This window comes from Geotrypetes seraphini, chromosome 6 (assembly GCF_902459505.1).
Source record: "Geotrypetes seraphini chromosome 6, aGeoSer1.1, whole genome shotgun sequence".
Lineage (NCBI taxonomy): Eukaryota > Metazoa > Chordata > Amphibia > Gymnophiona > Dermophiidae > Geotrypetes > Geotrypetes seraphini.
In genome coordinates, this window is record NC_047089.1 from 148,423,530 (window position 1) to 148,437,615 (window position 14,086).

The following is a 14,086-nucleotide window of genomic DNA, read 5'->3' on the forward strand; positions in this document are numbered from 1 at the left end:
GATACATGAGGACGAGGTATTCAAAGGAATTTTAGGCCTACACGCTAAATTAAATAACGTTAAATAATATTTTTAAGAACACAGAAATTGTAGGGATGAAATGATATCTTAATAAATGTTTTACAACAAATGTAGTTATGTCTGTTACATCCATATGTGTAAACTGTAAATTAAAAACAGTCCAGAAGACAATACGTTTGATGCTTTCAATTTCTAGACCAGTGTTTTTCAACCTTTTTTGGGCAAAGGCACACTTGTTTCATGAAAAAAATCACGAGGCACACCACCATTAGAAAATGTTAAAAAATTTAACTCTCTGCCTATATTGACTATATATAAAGTAATTCTCTTGAATAGGAATCAAATAAACACAAAGAAAGTATTTTATAATTACTTTATTATGAAATAAAAATTATAAAAATTATAAAATACTTTATTCAGTGCGAAACCTGGGCCTGTTTGGCTGAACACAAAGCTGATATTCTGGCTGGAATGGAAGAAAGACACACACGTAGCTCTTCGTCAACAGCTCTCAGTCTCTCTCTGTATTTGGTTTTTATAGCATACAAAAATAGACAAATATACCCTCCATCCTTTTTATTAAACCACAATAGCAGTTTTTAGCGCAGGGAGCTGCGCTGAATGCCCAGCACTGCTCTTGACGCTCATAGGCTCCCTGCGCTAAAAACCACTATTGCGGTTTAGTAAAAGGGGACCATATTGTAAAATATAGACAGCAGATATAAATTCAGAACTGTGCATAGTAAGTGAAGGGAAGTTTTCATCTCTGGGAATTTACCCAGTTAACTATTAAGTTATTTGGGCAAATTCCTTTGAAAACTGTGGTAATACTGCCTCCACTTTGCTAAATTTAAAATAAAATCATTTTTCCTACCTTGTCTGGTGATTTCTGGTTGCACTTTCTTCTTCTGACTGTGCATCCAATCTTTCTTCCCTTCTATCAGCCTGTATGCTTTCTCTCCTCCACACCTCATTCCCTCCCCCAACTTTTTCTTCCTCTCTCCCTGACCTTTCTTTCTTTTTTTCTGTTTCTCTTCTTTCCTTCTGTTTCCCTGCCTGCCCCCTTTCTTTCTTTCTCCCAGCCTCCTGTCCAGCAGTAACTCTCTTCCCTTCCTCCCCTCCCAGAAGCATCTCTCTTTCTTCTCCTTATCCAGTAGCAGCTGTCCCTTTTTTTCCTTGCCCAGCAGCTTCCCAGATTCCTTTCCCTCCTCCCCTCCCAGAAGCATCTCTCCTTCTCCCTTTCCAGTAGCAGCTGTCCCTTTTTTCCCCTGCCCAGCAGCTTCCCAGACTGATAGTGGTTTTCTCCCCTCCCAGCAGCTCTTCTTACTTCCCAGCGCAGCGATTCACGAAGGCAGCCTCGGGTCCTTTGTTGTGTCGCGCCGCCTCTGAGGAAAGAGGAAGTTGCATCATCAGAGGCAGCCGCGACTCAGCAAAAGCCCCGAGGCTGCCTTCGTGAATCGCTGCGCTGGGAAGTAAAGGAGAGCTGCAGAGAGGGGAGAAAGCCACTGTCGGAGGCTCCCCAAGATCTCTCCGGCCCAGCGCACGCTTCCGATGCTGATCTTGCAGAAGTTCAAATGATTCAATCTTGCCGGTCCTGCGCTGTGACGAGAAACTTGTGCGCTGCGACCTAATATTTTGTGCGCCAGCGCACGCCAGCGCAGCTTAGCGGGAACACTGACTCGGCACAGCGTCTTATGGTTCTACTCGGCCATATGGCGTCGACGGTGCATATCACGCCGTTCGCCCGCTTGCACCTGAGGCTTCCTCAGTGGACCTTGGCCTCCCAGTGGCGTCAGGATCACGACCCCCTCTCCTTTCCTGTAGCAGTGACTCCTTCCTTGAGACGCTCGCTCCGTTGGTGGACCAACTCTTCCAATCTTTCCGGGGGTTTGCTCTTTCTCGTCCCTCCGCATCGCAAGGTCCTGACCACGGACTCTTCAGAGTACGCATGGGGGGCTCATCTCGACGGTCTGCGGACTCAAGGTCTATGGTCAGCGGAGGACCGTCTTTGTCACATCAATGTGTTGGAACTTCGGGCCATTTTTCTGGCAGCTCGAGCGTTCTGCCACCTGCTGCACGATCAGGTAGTCCTCGGCGGACGGACAACCAAGTGGCAATGTACTATGTGAACAAGCAAGGGGGGACGGGCTCTTGGTCCCTGTGCCGGGAAGCCCTGTGCCTTTGGGAATGGGTGGTCTCCCAGAACATCTTCCTTCGGGCGGTTTACATTCAGGGAGAGAAGAATTGTCTGGCCGACAAACTCAGTCGTCTTCTCCAGCCGCACGAGTGGTTGCTGAACTCCCGAGTTCTGCACGAGGTCTTCGACCACTGGGGGACTCCTCAGGTGGATCTGTTTGCCTCCCCGGAGACTCACAAACTGCCCCTCTATTGTTCTCGGATGTACTCCCCGGACCGTCTCGAAGCCGATGCCTTTCTTCTCGACTGGGGAGGGAGGTTCCTTTATGCGTTTCCTCCTTTCCTTCTGATCTTGAGGACGTTGGTTCATCTCAAATCGTCCAGAGCCACTATGATTCTCATTGCACCTCGTTGGTCTCGTCAACACTGGTTCTCCCTGCTCCTTCAACTCAGTGTCAGGGAGCCTCTGCTTCTGCCTGTTTTTCCCTCTCTGCTGTCTCAGAGTCGGGGTTCGCTGTTGCATCCCAATCTTCAGTCCTTACATCTGACGGCTTGGTTCCTTTCCCCTTGACTTCGGTTTCTGTTTCTCAGTCTGTCAGGGAGGTTTTGGAAGCCTCGCGCAAGGTCTCGACTCGGCTTTGTTATTCCCAGAAGTGGACCAGATTTTCATCCTGGTGTTCCTCGCACCATCTGGATCCGAGTTCGGTTCCGGTGTCTTCGGTTCTGGAATATTTGTTGCATTTGTCCAAGTCTGGGCTGAAGACGACTTCCATTCGGGTGCATCTTAGTGCTATTGCTGCTTTCCATCGGAATCTTGAGAGTCGCTCTCTCTCTCTTCATCCTCTGGTGATTCGTTTCATGCGGGGTCTTGTGAATGTTCATCCGCCCCTGAAACCTCCTCCTGTAGTTTGGGATCTCAATGTGGTTTTGGCTCAACTGATGAAGCCTCCTTTTGAGCCTATTGACAAATCTCATCTTAAGTTTCTCACTTGGAAGGTGATCTTTTTACTTGCGCTCACGTCCGCTCGTCGAATTAGTGAGCTGCAGGCTTTGGTTGCGGATCCGCCTTTTACTGTGTTTCATCATGACAAGGTGGTTCTTCGCACCCATCCTAAATTTTTGCCTAAGGTTGTGTCTGATTTCCACCTCAATCAGTCCATTGTTCTTCCGGTGTTCTTCCCGAAGCCCCACTCGCATCCTGGTGAAGTGGCGCTTCACACGCTTGACTGTAAGAGGGCGTTGGCTTTTTATCTGCAACGTACTCAGTCTCATCGGAAGGTTCCTCAATTATTTTTGTCCTTCGATCCTAATCGGTTGGGACGTCCTGTTTCCAAGCGCACCTTGTCCAACTGGTTGGCTGCTTGTATTTCTTTTTGCTATGCTCATGCTGGTCTCACGCTGCATGGTCGGGTCACGGGACATAAAGTCCGAGCGATGGCAGCTTCTGTCGCTTTCCTCCGGTCTACTCCGGTGGAGGACATCTGCAAGGCTGCCACTTGGTCTTCGGTTCATACTTTCACCTCCCACTACTGTCTGGATACGTTGTCCAGAAGCGACGGCCGGTTTGGCCAGTCGGTTTTGCATAATCTATTTTCCTAAATTGCCATCCTCTCACCTGCCCTTTTTTGGTTGGCTTGGAGGTCACCCACATGTGAGAATATGCTGCCTGCTTGTCCTGGGATAAAGCACAGTTACTTACCGTAACAGGTGTTATCCAGGGACAGCAGGCAGATATTCTCACAACCCGCCCTCCTCCCCGGGGATGGCTTCTTTGCTGGCTATGGAACTGAGGACCACGAGGTGGGGATGCGCCCTCTAGTGGGCAAGAAGGCATGCACATGAGTCGTGCAGCATAGCAAACTTGAAACTTCAATCAAGTTTGCTTGAAAAGCTGTCCGCGCTGGGGCTCCGTAGATGACGTCACCTACATCCACATGTGAGAATATCTGCCTGCTGTCCCTGGATAACACCTGTTATGGTAAGTAACTGTGCTTTCTAGTGCAATAGGCAAATCATTCTGGATGAGATGGGTTGTGAACTTCTGATCATTAGATCCTGTGTAGAGAGCCTCATTTACATTTTTCTGCTCCACCTCCCTTCACTCTGGGCTGTTCTATAACTTCTCAGTTTTATTCTTTACACATGAGATAGTAGGAGCCTGTCTGTTCTGCTCGTGTTTATTTTTCATTTAATCTTGGGTTTTTTTTATCCGGTTGTGAGGCTTTTTGGTCCTGCAAAGGCTTCCAGTTTTGCAATATCTCTGGCTGCAGAGAACATCAGACTCTGAGGGCAGTAGTCTGTAGCCAAGAGGAGGCCTGCTTGACTAGCCTGCATTAACAGTCCTGGAGCTCAGGGACCACTCCTTTAGGAGCAAGGCTTGCTCCTGGTTTTGTCTGCAGAGAGCTTGAGCGAAGGCCAAGTGGCCCCGTGGCAGTTTTTCACCAGGATTGGGCACTGACTGTGTTTACTCCCCTCAACTTTGTGCGTGTGTTCCAGTGGGGGTTGAGTCTCGGTCTAGCCGGCTGGACTGAGGGGCAGTCTAAGGAGGCAAGCTATCTTGAGTTTCTAGGCTTGTCTGAGGCAGAAGTCCTCTGGCTGTTGTTTTAACCTTTTGCAGCTCCCAGCATCAGCATGGCACAGTGAGTATGGCTGTGACAGCTTATGAGAAAAATTGTGTGTGTAGGGGGGGGCGGGGTCTACAAAAGTGAATTTTAAAGGTTTTGGGGGCTAGGGCAGGGTCTATAATCAAAGACAAAACCGTTTACTAGCTAGGACTTAAATCACTAAAAAAATTAAACTGGAAAAATTATATATAGTAGAACCAAACAGGCAACACGGTCGTTCAAGGAGGAAAAGCCTCAGACCCTTTTGGGGCAGTGGTCTCAAACTCAAACTCTTTGCAGGGCCACATTTTGGATTTGTAGGTATTTGGAGGGCCTCAAAAAAAAATAGTTAATGTCTTATTAAAGAAATGACGATTTTGCATGAGGTAAAACTCTCTTTACAGTTTATCTTTCCTTTTAGCTAAGACTTAATAATAATATTGTAATTTATAATTAAAGAAACATATGATCAAGAAACTGTTTATTTTACTTTTGTGATTATGATAAACATACCAAGGGCCTCAAAATAGTACCTGGTGGGCCGCATGTGGCCCCCGGGCCGCAAGTTTGAGACCACTGCTTTTGGGGAGACCCTCTTTCAAAATTAAGAGGGTTAGATAATGTCACTGGCAAAAACCTCCTTTCCACCTGTATTACAGCTACTGAATTTAAAGTGCTTTTGAAAGTGCTGCATACATTGCTGTAGTCCAAAAAAAAAAAAAATCTAAAGTGCTTGTTGAAATGCTTTTAGAGTGCTGTTCAAATATTCAGATCACTTGATACTCTTAGTTAATGATTTGAAACATTGTATCTACGCAACAGCAAAAACTTATCTGTGGCTCTGTGTAGGTTTCAATTCCCACCCCTTCCGACTTTGGCCAAATAGTGTTTCGCCAGAAGGCTACTTCAAAGATTGGGAGGGACGGTCTGAAATGTAAATTCCACACGTTAGCACTCAATAGCTTAAAAACAGCCCAAACCAAGAACAAAGAAAGCAGCGCCCCATTGTGTAACCTCTTGGTTCGACTTACTTTGAAAACGGCACCTGTAGCGCTGAATACCCGCGCCACAAAGAGGCTTGTTGGCATCTGACATAGTTATTTAAACAGATTGAATTACAGTCGACTCCACTTAAGTGCAAGCCCTCCGGATCGGACTGCGACTTGCGCATAAACAGAGTGTGCGCTTAATCGGAGTACCACTTTATAGTCATGAAAAATCACAGTACGCTGCAGTCAAATGCAATAAAATTTTTATTCAGCAAAAAACACACAATTTAACACGGTTCAGTTTTAGAAACAGCACTGTTCCGTCTAATGCAATACACTGGAAACCTTTTCTAAACCAACATTCTACTGAAATAATCAGTAATTGTTTTCTGTACGCAGATTGCACGATTCAGGCTGTGTATCTAACTACTGATGCTGTAAAACTTTCCATAGTCGTGACATTCATTTATTTCCAGATAAAAACGCAGCGTGTATAGGGACTTCAGCCCATCCGAGAAGGAAACAATCTCTGCAGGTGTTTCATTAGTCGTGATGACCGCACCAGTATCTCCGTCCTCATCAGACTCTTGGTTGTCTACAGTGTCCTTTATGACTGTACAGATATCGGAAATAGTGCTGTCAGATGATGTGGGCACATCGTTGTCAATGGCGACATACAGCTCAAACTCTTATGGCGAGAGTCCAACTGGGAGTGCAATGAATGAAGTGTCAGCTTCATTTGTCTCATCAGATGCATGAACGAAGCTTGCCCATCAATAGCAATTTGAAATTATTGATGATGACACTCAACTCCACGCATCCCGTACCATGTGAAGAGAGTTGAGCACCATCATTTTTCTCGCGAGCTCAGCAGCTCAGCAGCTCGTGGGCTGGATTCGGTGCTTACATCAATCACTACTATCACATATCTTAAGACCAGCGACCTGTAATGACGTTTAAAGTTGTCGATTATCCCATGGTCCATCAGTTGGATTAAAGATGTCGTGCTTGGTGGCAGAAACATGAGTTTGATGATGGTTAATCTTATGTCATTGCTGTGTGCTGCACAGTTATCACACTTTAAGGGTCCCTGATGGTCCTAGGGTAGTAGATACGTGGAGTAAACAGTTCAAAAGTACATATGCATGGAACTCCGCAGAGAATGTGGAGTTCCATGCATTTGTACTTTTGGACTGTTTACTTCACGTATCTACTACCTTAGGACTATCGGGGACCCCTGAAGAAGACTATCTTGTCGAAACATGGACAGTGTTGGGTCCCATGCTCTCGGTTGATTAGGTTCTCAAGGTTTTTATGTGGATTGTTTTATTTCTATGTGGATTGGTTATATTGATTTGTGGAACTTTTAAATTTTCAATAAAGTCCATTTCAGGAACATCGTCACTCCACAGCGTTTTTTGGTTTCTTCTGGATTTTCTTCTCTGTGGATATTTCAGGGTCAATTTTTTTGGGTTTTTGGCACAGTTATCACACAGCATTACAATGTGCCTCTTACGCCTTCTCATCAGATTGTCAAGCTTCTGCAACCATTCAATCTATAGTGTCGTCTTCATCCATGCGTTTTTGTTGCTTTCATATTCAACAGGCAGGCGTTTAATGTTTTTAAAGCACCAATGATTTTGATTCTTCCCAATCACCAGTGGCTCGAGATTTTCACTACCGTCCATATTGCAACTGAGCAGCAATGTCAATCGTTCCTTTGGCACCTTGAAGCCAACAGCTTAGCTGCGTTTGAAAGCCAATGTTCCATTAGGGATGGCATGCCAGTACAAGCCTGTCTCATCGGCGTTGAAAATGTTGCATGGTTCATATCCACCAGTGACTGATGGCAACACTTCCATGACCCATCTTTCTGCACCAAACTCATCTTATTTTTCGCCATGCTGCTTCTTAAATTTTATGCTGTTATGAACTTTCCACCTCTAGCCATCTATTTGTTGCTTTGAAGTCTTCTATGTCCAGTTCTTCAGATAGCTGTGCTGCTTTCTCCATCAACAGATTGGCCCACTGATTGGCAATTGATGACTTCTAGCTTCAGCAAACCATCGCAGCAACACCTGTTCAACATCTCCAGCCTTCCCAATTCTTTTCCGTTTCCTGGTAGGATTGCTGTTGTTTTGCCAGTCTTTCAATATGGCTAGCCTTTTTTGTGAATCCAAGAAATCTGGCTAGGATGAACGCTGTAATGTTTTGCAATAGAGACCTGACTCTCCCATTAGTCAAGTCTCTTTAAGACATCAACATGTTCAGCCAAATACAATGACTTTTGACCAGCGTGTTGGACACGTCCAGCCAAAGACAAAGATTTTTCTCCACGCGACGCCATGGTGCAGTTACAAAAGTTTGAACACCTGGCCAGGCCTAGACTGCTGATCCTAAACATGTGGCTCATCCATGTGAGACCATGATTGCTTTTAACCAGAGTGAATGAAACGTGAACGAACAGAGGTGGGACCTATAACATTAGTGCACATAAGCAGATTGTGTGCTTATCAGAATTGCAATTATCCGGAGTTTACGTCCATTGACTTTAATGTAAAAAAAACAGGACCATGGTGGTAGGCTGCAGATAACCGAAGTGTGCGCTTAACTGACGTGCACTTAGATGGAACCGACTGTACTTCTATTCGTAGAAAGAGCTGAACTTAGCCAGCTAATTAAAAATTTAAGAAACAGGCATGCATGTACCTAATGAACAGAACTAGTACACCCCTCAGCGAAAGTTTATGCAAAGACAGACAAAGTGTACTGATTGCATTTGAATGAATGTAACATAGGCATTGTCATGTCAGTTAGACAAGAGCGGAGCAGCCTCTTAAAAGACTCATTTGCCTCAGACACCTCACCTTGGAGACTATAGAAATTGAGATCGCTGCCCAACTCCTGTATATTTTTGTTAATATTTTGTTAACCTAGTTGAGCCCTCAAGTAGGGATGAATCGGTATAAAAAACCAAAGATTGGATTGGATTGGATTGGATTGGATAAACGGGCCCAAGTGGTGATTAAATAGAGAACAGTCAGGACATTATACTAGATGGACAGAGTTCTCTACCTACTATTACTGCTACTAATCATTTCTATAGCACAGTGTGCTTCCTGAGATTCCAAGTGTGCCATGGCACACTGAGGAGGAAAAGAGGTGCCGGCCAACTGGCTTGCCTACAGAACATGCCTCTCACTGCGAGAGGCATGTCCTGTAGGGCCAGAGGTTCTCAACACGCAGTACGGCACCAGCGCTGCATGTCTAGCAACTTCCTGCTGCCATCACATATCTCCCGAGACTCCTGCCTTCCTCATCTTCTCTCCCCACCTCCGGACCAGTAGCGGCAGCTCAGTGTGTGTTAAACTTCACCAAACAGCTGCCACTAGCATTTGTTTAGAAGTGGTTCCATCAGGCAGCCTCGGGGCCTTTATTAGGCTGGTCCTCTTTCGTCAGAGGCAGGCTGACCTAGCAAAGGCCCTGTGGCTGCCTGATGGAACCAAGTCTAAACTAATGTTCTTATGTTCTTAATGCTAGCGGCAGCTGTGTGGGGAAGTTAAAAGCACAGTGAGCTGCCGCTACAGAGAGGAGAGTTACTGCTGGACAGGGGAGGTGGAAAGGGAAGAGAGGTATTGCTGGGCATGGGGAGAGGGAGAGGTACTGCTGGACAGGGGAAGGAAAAGGGAAGGGAGAAGAGGTGATGCTGGATTTGGCAGAAGGGGAGGGAAATGAAAGATGCTGCACACTGGAGGGGAGGGGGAGATGGTGCATAGAGAGAGATCATATTAGTTGTGAGTGGGGTTGTTGGACTGGTGGAAAGGAGGGAGAAATGCTGGACTGGGAGGGGGGGGCCAGGAAGGGAAGGAAAATGGATTGCAGGGGGCAGTAAGGAGGAAGGGAGAGAGAAATTTTATACTAGGGGAGGGGGAGGATAGATGACTAAAGGAAGGGAGAGTTACCAGACCAGGGAATGGAAGGGAAGGAGGGGAGTCTGGTAGCGCTATATAAATAGTAGTAGTAGTAGTAGTAGTAGAAGTAGTGAGAGATGCCAGATTATGGGAAGGAGAGGAGAGACATGCCAGACTGGGAAGTGGGGAAAGGAAGGAGAGAGATGTCAGACTACTGGGAGGAAAGGAGAGAGATGTTGGACTACTGAGGGTGAAGGAGACAGATATCAGACCATGGAAATGGGGAGGGAAGGAGAGAGGGATAGGAAAGGAAGGGAAGACATGGAAAAGTAGATTTTGAGAAGAAAGCAGAAAAATTGAATTGTTAATTTAATGCCAAAGATGGATGCAAGGCAGAAAGTGAAGACAGAGAGAAAAACAGTCAGTGGATAAGAAGGCACTGGAAACATAGTTAAAAGCACAGAAAAATAAAGTCACCAGACAACAAAGGTAGGGAAAATGATTTTATTTTCAATATAGTGATTGAAATGTGTCAGTTTTGAGAATTTATATCTGCTGTGTATATTGTGAAATGAATGGAAAAATGTATATGAAAAATGAATGGAAATGAAAAATGAATGGAAAAAATTGCATAACAATTAGTAAAGGGGGTGAGATCTGGGGCAGAGCTTGGGAGGTCTGTGGTTGGGGTACTCAGTTGATATTTGTTAGACTTAAGGGTACTTAGCTTGAATTTGCTGAGAAATACTGCTGTAGGCAATCAGTCGGCGCCAACGCCTCTCCTTCCTTCTGGCCCTCTTCCCCTACTGGCATCTCAGGGCCCTTCTGGAGGGCCTCTGCGTATGCGCAGACATAATGTCACGCATGTGTGTGATGTCATCACGGTAACGTCCACACACTTCCGGGTGCCTCGAGCCATGGCCACTACCTTTAGTGTGGCCTGTCTCGAGAGAGTTTGAGAGAGACTGTTATAGAACTACGATGTTCTGTGCATCATTTCTATAGACATACGCTGTTCTGTACATCAAGACACAGAAGAGACAGCCCCTGCTCTAAAATCCTATTCCCCAAATTTTGTAACCCCTTATTTACATCAGACATTGTATCATGCTTCCCCAAAGCTCTCTTCTATAAACCGAGAAGAGAGCTTAGAGATGTTAATGGGATGAAATTAAGTTTGGAGGGTAGAATGTCGACTATGCATGCTAGGATTGGATCATCAATGATATCTGTGGCTGGCGTACAACTATGAAATGCCTTGCCTGATATACTGTGGTTTTGTATGGGGAGGATGAATTTTAAGAAAATGCTGAAAACTCAATTATTTGCCAATGCCTTCTTATGCTAAGAAGTATTTCAGTTGATAATCGCCTTCTAGAATTTTTCTGACATCAGTGTATGATTTAAAGCTTGTGTATACTTCTGAATTGATTGAATTTGTGCTCTATTCCTATTGTAACAGGGATGATTAATGCTCTATCCCTATTATAACAGTGATGATTAATGATGTTGTCTTGACATGTCTATGTTATATGTGATAATTGGAGGGAAACAAGATTTTATGTATGTGATATGGAAATCGCATAGTTGTATGTGGTATATAAATTTTTTAAATAAATAAATAAATTTAGCTTCCATGGGCCATTTTTGACGCTAAAATCACTGTCATGGCTGCCAGCTTGGATTTCCCGATTTTGGAATAAAAGCCTCTAACTGCCTCAAAAATCTCGATTGGCTCAAAATCGCTCTAGATGGATACCTCAGACCAGGATTTATGCCAGATTTGCGCTGGCTGGCTGGCCGAGGACCATCCATGTGTCACGTACCACGTGGAATATGAGGGGGGAAGGGGAGAAGGCCATTGGCTTAGCTCCCTCTAGTCCCTTTGGTGGTATGGGGTCCCTGTGAACTGGCATTCTATGAGCACCAGAAGTTTCATTACTTGATTTAAAGTTTATGTAATAAAGCATTTCTGATAACATTGTTTATGTGGGATTGCTATTGAAGTGAAGTTGTTTCTAGCTCTATGTTTGGCAGAGTCTTGTAAAATAGAATGGGAATTCCTGACTTAGAGGTGTCAATTCCTCTCTTCACATTCCATCCAGAGTCTGACTGCATGTATACTATTTTTATTCACCAGACTCATTGAATATATATTCACTAAACATTTTCTGAAGTCTTGACTTGAACAGAAACCCACAATGCATAGAATATTCTGAATATTGTGGCAGAACCTTAATTCAATTAAAAATTGTATTTATAGCTGAATACATATGGCTGATAATATTTAGATGTCTTAATTTAATAAGAAAATTGAAACAGAAAACCTCAATTGCTTTTTGAAATTGTTGCCAGTTCAGAGCTGACTGTGTTTTCTCCTGTGAATGTCTAGTTTATCGAGGTTTCTGGAGCATTTTCATGCTATTGGGTGTGGTCACCATTCTGGCTGCTGGTTTTCTCATCATCTGTGCAGCTCCTTTTGTCCATCAGACACTTTATAAAGTGGGAGGAATCTTTTTCATCACTGCTGGTAGGTGAACTTGCATTTCCTATAGTTCTCATAAGGTTAGTAATTATAATAATAATAAAAAACCAACACTTTATTTCATCCATTTACAGGTTTAATTTACTTTATATACTGCTATGTTACTTTACAGCAAATTTCAATGGTTTATAATTAAAAACAATAAACAGTCATAGGAAAAGAACTTCATTATTCAGACAGATAAAGCTCAACATATAAACCACCCCAAGTAATACCCATATACATAAAACCCATAAAAGCCACATCTCAATCAGATACAATCCAACCATCCAATATAGCTCAATACAATTTCAAATTGGTTGTTTCTGTTTTAAACTGTAAATAAAAATAAAAGAAAGAAATTATCTGTTGAGATTGGCCATTAGAGAACTGTGTATTACTACTTTGAACTGCCCCCAAATTAAGGTTGAAAGATCCATGTACAACATAGAAAAGTAATTCACTATTTTTCTTCGAGTAGCACTATAGAGTAAATATAGAAGCAGAACTGAACAATTATAATATTTTACTTTCATTATACAATTTTAAGATTCTTAAAAAAAAGTAACATAGTAGATGACGGCAAGATAAAGACCCGGATGGTCCATCCAGTCTGCCCAACCTGATATCTCTGTCTCCTTCCCCGTTCTCTGACATCTCTCTCTCTCCTTTCTCTCTTCCCTGGTCTTCCTTCTTTATTTTCTGCCTACGTCTAAATTAAATTCTTTCTTACTATGCAGTCCTCAGTTTCCCTCTTTTCACTATGTCTACCCACAGCATGCCACCCCTTTCCTTCACCCCTTCACTAACTCTGTCTTCTTCCCCCATCCAGCATATGTCCTTTTTCTTTATCCCTCCTTCCATCCAGTATGTGTTCTCTTTCTCCACTTCCATTCAACATTTGCTCTCCCTTCTCCCCATTTTCATCTGCCCTCTTCTCTCTCCCCACTTCCATTATCTTCCCCTTCTCCCCACTTCCATCATCTGCCCTCATCTCTCTATCCCCCTTCTCTCCACTTCCATCATCTGCCCCTTCTCTCTTTCCCCCCACTTCCATCATCTGCCCTTTCTCTCTCTTTCCCCCACTTCCATCATCTGCCCTCTTCTCTCTTCCCACTTCCATCATATGCCCCTTCTCCCTCCCCTTCTCTCCACTTCCATTATCTGCCCCTTCTCCCCACTTCCATCATCTGCCCTCTTCTCTCTCCCCTTTCTCCCCACTTCCATCATCTACCCCCTTCTCTCAATCTCTCCATCCACCACAGGCCCATCTTTCTCTCTTCCTCATTTTGGCAACAAGATCGGCAAAGCCCCCCTCTCCCCCCATGATGACATTTAAGATCAGCAACGGGCCTCCTTCTACCCACGGCATCAACAGAACTTCAGATCGGCAACACGGTGCTCAGTCAAAAGCGGAAACAGGAAGCTGAGTCAGAGGGAAGCTTTTGACGTGAGCACTGGAGAATGACACGGGGAAAAAATCTGTCCCCGTCACTGCACTGTCCCCTTCATCGCTCTGTCACCGCCATTCCCTTCACCGCCCCGTCACCGTCCCCACAGCATCCATACCAAGCCTCAGTACTGCAATACGGAAGTTGCATCAGAGATGACCTTTACGGCAGCCATATGCAACTACAATGCTCTGGCTGCCGTAAGAAGGTCGTTTAGACATCGCCAGCCACAGGGCAGGGAGGTTTGTCGGACCGGGCCTGTTGGGGGGGGGGGTGAAAGCGCCATGAAGGGAAGGGGGGGGTTAAAGCGCCATGAAGGTAAGGGGCAGGGAGGGAGAAAGGGAGCTGATTCAACTCCAGCGACAGTAAGGAGGGCGGCAGTAAGGAGGGAGCGTGATAGGGACCGGTCTGGCTGTGCACCCCCCATAAGGCTGCACCCGGGGCGGACCTC

The 14,086-nt window shown here is 44.9% G+C and overlaps 1 protein-coding gene across 6 annotated transcripts in view; it reads left to right on the forward strand.

Moving 5' to 3' along the window:
* The window catches only part of TMEM182 (transmembrane protein 182), a 60,185-nt gene that overhangs the window by 19,252 nt on the left and 26,847 nt on the right, over positions 1–14,086 (forward strand). For all 6 annotated transcript variants that reach the window (XM_033949195.1, XM_033949197.1, XM_033949194.1 and 3 more), the window contains one exon: positions 12,053–12,190. In XM_033949195.1, coding sequence (XP_033805086.1) covers positions 12,053–12,190 — 138 coding nt within the window. The remainder of the gene's footprint in view (positions 1–12,052; positions 12,191–14,086) is intronic.